At 38.4% G+C, this 8,659-nt stretch overlaps 1 protein-coding gene across 1 annotated transcript in view; it reads left to right on the plus strand.

Annotated features, from left to right (window-relative positions):
• Positions 1–5,961: 5,961 nt before the first annotated feature.
• LOC113677226 (collagen alpha-1(XII) chain) overlaps positions 5,962–8,659 on the plus strand; it is a 13,144-nt gene continuing 10,446 nt past the window's right edge. Inside the window, exons 1-2 of the mRNA XM_089192037.1 lie at positions 5,962–7,163; positions 7,467–7,865. Of these exons, the coding sequence (XP_089048163.1) occupies positions 7,040–7,163; positions 7,467–7,865 (523 nt within the window). The 5' untranslated portion in view covers positions 5,962–7,039. The remainder of the gene's footprint in view (positions 7,164–7,466; positions 7,866–8,659) is intronic.

Raw genomic sequence — 8,659 nt, forward strand, 5'->3', positions numbered from 1 at the left:
CGAACGAGTTACGTCCTAAAACATTGTGATTGTTGATATTAGAGGGCGTCTGGGCCAAGGCTTCATACTCAGACACCATGAACTACAAGAGACAGTGAATGTAGGAACTCCTCGAGGTTGATATATTCAAAACCTGCAAACCAGTATTTTTTGACGGAGTTACTTTAAGGGCCGCTGGACATCTCATTTTATCCCCAGACTAAGCTTGATGAGAATTTCAATGATCTGGAGAATTAAACCAACTCACAGAGCTCTATCATCGATGCACTACACTGTTTGCTATATATGGAGTGACTCACGTTAACCTTTAACTCCCATGAGTGACCAAGAGAGAATTTCTCCTTACAATATCAAAACATTATCTAGCAGACAATTGATAAGAACTTCTCATCAATTGTCTGCTTGATATTGTATTTATGTTGTATGTTTTTCTTTACGATAAAGAAAAACTTGAATCAGGGGATTATTATTTGATATAATACCAAATTCTCAGAACTAACATCATAAGAGTTGTATGGCTGACAGTAAGGAGAATTAGTGATAAGATCTTGGGAGTGGAAGGGTTAAACATATCCGAGTAAAAAAGATAACTTCATATGATGTTTTCTTCGTGGGAAATTGTCAGAATATCTCGGTTATTCTTTCATTTTATTGTTTTTTTAGAGGGCACGGTAACGAATCCTGCAATCTGATTGGTTCTTTACCCGGTCAGTATTTTCCTATCTCTGCCCACGGGCCACGGTAACGCTTTCGTGAGTCGCCGAGTACATCCCAACTTTCGTTGTCATTTTTCATAAATATACCTCGTTTTCCAGCTGGGCAGTATTTTTAAGCAAACACATCGGTCACTACCTCAAGCCGACTTATGAATCCTCCTTTCTCTCTCTCAAATCAATTTAGTTGACAAAAAAATATTGGTTTCAGAATGAATTTGTATAGGCAATGGTGTCATTACGTCGGTTGACAAGCGGCCTAAAAACCGTCTGCAATTGATTTTAATCATTCACAAAAAGTACTTAGAAAGTTAAAATGTGAGGTATTTGGTTACAGGTAAACTGAACAATGGAACTTTCATTCATTTAATGTCTGAATTTTCTCAAACAATTTGTTCGTAGTAAAAGAGCGAGCGAAGTTTTAATTTCAGTTCGACAATAAATATACGCTCTTGGTGAGTCTTTCAAAGTCCGTTCACTTTGGACATTTGGACCATAAATTGCACAACAGAAACTGAAGGAATTTATTGAGAAAAGGCCGCATTAAATCCCCTTGTGTCTCGTTGGAGTGTGCCGTTCGAATTCAGTTTTTGTGGAGGAAAGACCTGATTTACACACGCCGTTGCAGCAAACAAACGAGCAAACTCTCACAACTTCAAAATAAAAAATTTGAATTTACTCACAATTACTTTCCTCGCCGTTTACTTAATGAACAGAGGTAAATCTTCGTACATGAATGAATCGTCGATGAGAGTGAATAATACTTTCCGTTATATCATTGATTGTTTTTGAAGAAAACATTGTCGTGACAGTCCTTGCCAAACTAGTTCCGTTGTTTTTCAAATCTTCTTGCGCTTTTTTTTTCTTGCGCGCTCTCTAATTGACAGGTGTCAGATTGTGGCAGATACTTGTAAAAATAATGTTTCAAAGTTTGTTTGGAAGCCTTTTAAATCATCTTTATCGTTACGGAAATGAAAATGTTTCGCTGAGGCATCTCTCTTTAATTTGCATCACCGCTATTTTAACTACCATTTACTCACTCAAAAATTGTTCAGTTTATGGAAGATCTTGCCGTATTTACTGCCCTAAATCATTCGGGTTCTTTTGGAAAGAATTTCGTCAAGTTTAAAAAGCAATAAATATGTTATTTACCGGCTAAGGGTCGGTCCGTATGGTGAAAAACTGTGACCTCGGTCTTGAAAATGCTGCCCTCGGCCTACGGCCTCGGGCAGTATTTTCAAGACCTCGGTCACAGTTTTTCACCATACGGACCTCCCAGCCGGCAAATAACATATATTTATGCATACTGGGATTTACACATGAAAAAAAGCTCGCATAAAATTCGTACGAAATACACAACAAACCAATCAGAAAAGCGAACGACCGTGAAAATACGTCGTTTGTCCGATCAGAGTCACGAACTATAGTACATTACAATGGAAGGCAATAAGCGCGCGCCTTTCTGTAAGATAATATAGCAGAAGAATTGCCAAGATTTTCTTTCCTTGAAGGAACAATAGATGACGTCATAGATGAGCAAGAAAACAAAAACACGAGAACAAAGACCGACAGAGACGTAAACCTGCTAAAAAACCTTTCTCAGTTACAATAAACACCGTGAATCAGTAGCCAAAAATAATCCCAATGGAAAACCGGCCGTGGAAAAGACCGTGAGGATAAAGAGTTACTATTGATCGATTGTCCATTAAAATTGTTATCTTCAGTTGGAAGATGGAAAATCGAATCGCAGCTTCTATTCCAAAGAGGTTACTGATGGCCTAAATCCATTATTTTTAGGCCAGTGGTATTTGCGTGGCGAGTCAAGCAAGAGCTAACCTCGATCAAATAGCCACTTCCCCACCTGCAGATAGGGTACACTTGATGTAATTGTTCACGGTGTGAGAATGATATCGTTAAAACAAACCAATACAAACGAACAAGTACGAGTTAAATAGATTTGCATGTGGTAATTAAAAGATGTAATTAGATGGTTTGATAACCTGATCAGATTACTACAAGACACTACTTTGCACAACTGAATTCAGAGAACAAATTATCCTCTGAAAGGGCATTACCAATGATATCACACTGAACGATTTTTGTTAAGCATTTACCAATGGAAGAAAAAATCGGGGTTCATTTTTTATTGGGCTTTACAACACTCCAAAAAAGAGGACATTTTAATCAATACTGCCAGATCAGCGGCCGAAATCAAAGGAAAATAATCCATTCCTGTGTTGCTTTGATTGTTCGTTTCAAACTTTTACAGACCTCTTTGTCTTCCATTTTTTTTTTTAGTTTATGCAAAGGAAAAGGTTAAGGAAACTAAAAATGAAAAGATAAATGAAACTACTGTAGTTTGAATACAGTCATACATGTTTCTTGTAGTAAAGCTGAAAGAAGAAACAGTCATATCACCGCTCACAAGGGTACGTGATCCGATTTGGGAACCCGCTGCCATCGTGTAAGAACGAACAGGTGCATGTTTATTCTAAAAGTGTGCGTGTGTGCGTAGAGTATTCTTACAACATTCCACAAGTTCCTCCAGCTGGGTGTTAGGGGGATCATGCACGATATAAGCAGAGGTACATAAAGCTAGAGGTACATAAAGCTAGAGGTACATAAAGCTAGAGGTACATAAAGCTAGAGGTACATAAAGCTAGAGGTACATAAAGCTAGAGGTACATAAGGCTAGAGGTACATAAAGCTAGAGGTACATAAAGCTAGAGGTACATAAAGCTAGAGGTACATAAAGCTAGAGGTACATAAAGCTAGAGGTACGAATGTCATCCAAACCTTTTTACTTGTAAATAACCCTGAGTTTCCGAAATTCAGCGTGCTTGACTATAGAGGTAGGCTTAGCTCTCCCTAGGTGACATAGGACACGAGAGAGAAATATCTCTCTGCTTCTTTCGCGATGAAGTCATCAAATTTACAGGTGATAAGTATATCAAGAGTGTGACCATGAGAGTGAGTGGGTCGTTTTACATGTTGTGGCAGTCCCATAGAATCCAAAAGATCTCTAAATCGTATCCCGTCTACGTCAGTAGGTACATCAAAATGTATATTAAAATCGCCTGATATTAGAAGCAGATCACTGGACATAACAATAGACTCAAGGTAGTCAGATAATTCTCTTAGGAATACAGTTGTCGATACTGGATGATCTGGCGGATAATGTGGTCTGTAAACAATTATGATACGTAGCCGAGTAGTTTCGACATCGACCATCTACTCTGATGCCTCAAACGACAACCTCTCAGTACAAGAAACTTTTTTGACGATACATATTACAAGGTATCTGCAAGACCACTTGTAACTTAAAGACACTGGTAAGAAACGGCGGAAGCGCTTGCTTTAGACTAAGTTTATATTAGAGGAGATTTTTCCGGATACATAAATGTTATCGGATTCATAGGCGTTTACAATAAAAGTGTATACGGACTCCCAACTTTTTAAATAGGTCATTAAATCCGCAAACATTCTTGATTAAGTTGTTACAAGGCTGTTTCTTGCCTCGATCGATGACAACAAAATTCCGCCAAAAAGAAAAGGCTAAAGTCGATCAAGATGCAAAATAAAGTTGGACAGATGATGAACTTCTGCTCGAGGTCGTTCGTGTATATTACTCCCAAAAGGATTAGGAAGGTTTAGAGTAGGAGAGTATCGAAAGCAGATATGAAGAAATCAGGAAAGAATTCGTCTTATAAACAACAGGATGAATTGCTATATGATCTTAGCCTGTTCTCCAGCAAAAAAGAAAGCAAACTCTAAAGATCACAGGCGGAAAATTACACAGATTTGTTCTTCAAATCGTTTACACGAATAAGCCTTCCGGATTCAAAAGTTTTCGGATTCGATGTTCCACCTTTAAATTTCAGATTAAAAATATGTGGAGATACGACCAAAGAGGGGAGGTTTTGTTTCGGATTTGTCTACCTGTTTGTAGACGGCAAAACGAATACGGCACTAAAACGTATCGAATCCGGAACAATTTTTTACCAGAGCGAACCTACTCTCAGAATCTCTTTACGCGGACCGATTTACATTATCAACTCAATAGATGAAACATAACTATCTAACAGTAGCAATTATGTCTGTTAGAAGACAGTGCGCCCATAGGAGGCTTCTATCAGAATTGAGAATTTTTGCCAATTAATTTCGCCAGTAATGCTGATGAGATTTTAATTAGATTAATTGGATCAGGCAAAGACGGCTAGAAATCTGGTAGAAATAAAAATGTAGCCTTATAGTGCTGAGTGTGTATTTGTAGCTAGAGCCGTCATTTATTACTATTCCGTCAAATTAAGTTTTGTGTGCCAGATAATCTGAATATCCCTTGTTGTGTAATATTATTTTATTTGTATGCTTTTATTCTTACCCTTAAAAGTCCTCGCTCAAAGGATTTTGCCTTTTTCCTTTCTCTATGTCTCGATCGGTATCGACAGTACGTGATATGTGTTACTATGCAATGTAAAGTGTTCAACCAAGATTAAGGTAAACTTCAGCACCACAGACAGATAATTTCCCCAGTTACGTGTTACGTTGTTTGTCGCTAAAGATCAAACCTCAGTCAAACGATTTTACAGCATGACTCATATACCTAATTCATGTAGTAAACAAGCTTCCCTGTTGCTGAAGGTCAAATCGGCTCAAAAGAAATTTAATCCCGCAGCAGGGGCATTAACAAACAACACATGGAAGAATTGAAACTTTTCATACAGGCTGTGGAATTTCAATGCGTTCGGTCGTTGAGCCTCAAATTGAACAAGTTAACCAAAGAAAGCCACGGACGAAACACGAACAAGGATGCTTTTTTTAGCCAAATTCTTTTCGAGAAACGAGCCAAGCTTGTGCCTGAAAGATCGAACGTGACAGAAAGATAGCGGGTTACTGTCTGGCTTCCCCGTTTAGGTGAAACTTTTCCAAAAATAATTATTTTTGCAAATGCTCAGTCATCTTGAAATTAATTTTTGTTTTGTTTACCAAGCTCAATTATAGAAATGCGAGTAAAAGGGGGCTCCTTGGATAGAGTTATGCTGTGAAAAATTACATTTTGTCGAAGAACGGCGCAATGTACATTTGTGTTTACTCGTTACGTACGAGAACTAGAAACACTAATTGTTTGCTTTCATCTTTACCTTTGAAAGTCCTCGTTCTGACAAATTATAGTCATTTTCGTTTCTCTTAGTATTGTCCCAATCGGTATCGACAACACGTTATATGTGTTACTATGCAGTGTAAAGCGTTCACTGAGATCACGGTAACCTTCAGCACCACAGACAGTTAATTTCCCTCATTACATGATCAGTTAGTTAATTAGGATGTTTGTCGCTAGAGATCAAAATTTAGTTTAAACAAAACCTTAATCCAATTACAGTGACACATTCAGCTTACGTTACCAGTTATATATCTTAGTAATGTTCTAAATCGGCTTCCCTCTTACCGAAGGTCAAATTAGCCAAGGAAAAATAGTCACGCAGTAAGAGCATTGCTTCAGTTAACAAAGAAAGTATGGAAGAGTTCCACATGTTTCATGCAGGCTGTGAAAACCGCCTGTACATGTCAAGCCAAATTCAGGTTCTCCACCGCTTGGTCGTTGAACGTCTGTATAAAATATTTTACCAACGAAATCCAGAGAGGAAGTAAAAGAAAGGATATCTTCTTTTTCGAAAAACAGAGCGAGTCTGCACCTTAAGATCGAACGTGACAGAAAGACCAGTTTTAGTCTGGATTTCCTGTCTAGGTGAGGCTTTTTTAAAAATAGTTTAGCACTTGCTCGGTCATGTAGAAAGTACTTTTTTGTTAACCGCACTGAAACATGGAGATGTGGGTAATGACAGGCTGTTTGCAAAAAGCGGTGTGGCTGTGAATAATTACATTTTGTAGAAGAACAGTGTTTGAACCGTAATGTTAATTTTTAACAAACCATAATGTACGAGTATTAGAAAAAGTATCGTTGACCGGTTTTGTAGACTAGAACCGAACTTGCTGATCAGGTGATGTCTGTCGTTCTTTCAAATTCCTCTTTGTGTAACTTCCCTTAATCGACGTCAGCGCTAAGTTCACAAAGACTGCGTGTTAAATAAAGCTTCAGGCCTCCACGTAACTCCACAACTTCAGCCTTCCCGTCACAGCTTCTCCTACATTCTTTACCTTCGCCAAAGTCTTTGCTGAGAAGGAATACACGTACAGGGACTGCTTTCTGCCTATAAAATCAACCAAGCGAAGACAACCAGCTTCAAACGACTTCAAAGAACGCACAGATCTCTTCAGACCTCTTCAGACAACTGAGGCCAATCTCTTCGCGACGAACTGTTCCAACAATGGCGCCAGTGTTTTACCGATTAATGATGATCGTCATCCTCGCTTTTCTAACTGGTCAATGTCGTGGTAGGAACCCATTTTGGTTCAGACCCACTCCAAAGCGTGATCAACAGTATTATCAGTGTAAGTGTAGAGGTCAATTGTTTTTATTGCCTGGTCTCCGTACCTTATTGTCAAAGTGACTTCAATGCGTTTGATGGGCGAAAGGTTTCGTTCGGCCCATGTCCTATGTTGACTTTGTGAAAATACAGTTCTTACTTGAACTTGATTAGGATTTTGATATAACTATACGTAAGTAACACGTTAACGCGTTTAGATTGTGTGCCAGTGCTAGTCTATGTCAGCTCCTTGTGGCAAGCAAGCCGGGCACGTTTTTGATTTATTAATTTGGTTATTCCTTTGTTTGTTTGTTTTTATTATTATTAGCATTTCAACACGTGCCGACTAAAAATGAGACCGCAACGAAATTGGTCACCAATTTCTTTCGCATACCCCTCTCGTACTTGTCTCAGATTGGACGGAGCAAGAGGCAGGTCCCACAGGAAGATATCGTGGTGATTCTGGACCGTTCAGGTTCGATTGGGGACTGTAACTACAAAAAAGCAAAGCAAGCCCTGAAGACCATGCTTGACATTGCTTTCGAAGTAGGATTTGACAATAGATATGCAGCGGTGACATTTGCAACCGATGCCACGACCGATTTTAAGTTTGTTGCTAATCCAGACGCAGGAATTAAGATAAAGAACCTTCCCTATATCCCTGGCTCAACCAACACTCAGGCTGCATTACAAGAAGCAAAAAGGGTTTTTGAAGATCCCAATTCAGGTATGTGCAAATTCATTTTGGATCGAAAGCCATTATTTTTAGCAGAGAACATAAACAGTTACAACAGCATTTCTCTAAAACAATCTGAAATCTACGGCTCCATATGGTAATGATCCAAAGTTGTGCTACTCATTAAGTTGTACTTATTACCAAAACCTAGCCAACCTCGATTTTGAACATAAACTGTATAAGTCCTTCTCTGATAGATGAATAAAGGGAATGTGTTTGTAAAGAAACGGTGGTGCTGCGTCGGTGGGAGAGTATAACAGGGTAACAAGGTAATTTAGCAGTAGCCCTTCGTCAGATTTCGCTCTGACGAAGGATTAAAGCTTGAAACGTCAGCTTTGAAACTCTTTTACGGTGGCTAATTTACGTTATCAACTCAGTTGATAATACTTAATTACCCTGTTTCTCTGATAGAGGCTGCAATGTGATCGATCATAAGTTCTGCCGCTATATATTTTAACTATTGGTTACATGCTTAAGAGACGCATTGAAAATATTAAGCTTTCCATGTTAACTCTAAGTCAAAATCAATTATGATGATCTTTAATAAACTAGCTTAATCCTTTACATCTCAACATTAGTTTTCATATTCTTTACACTGTTCTCTTAACGCTTTCAATGCCGGGTGCTGACAAGGAGAATTTGTTTGACAATCTTGAGCTTCTTAAATTGGCGATCATTACCTTTATGATCATAGTCTTTACATTCGATTTAAGGATGGTACTGAAAGAAGAAATTAGAATTTACTCAGCCTTTGGGGTTAATTATGGTTTTTAGTGAAAAAAAGA

The sequence above is a fragment of the Pocillopora damicornis genome, chromosome 2, assembly GCF_964200805.1.
Source record: "Pocillopora damicornis chromosome 2, jaPocDami1.2, whole genome shotgun sequence".
NCBI classification, from domain to species: Eukaryota; Metazoa; Cnidaria; class Anthozoa; order Scleractinia; family Pocilloporidae; genus Pocillopora; species Pocillopora damicornis.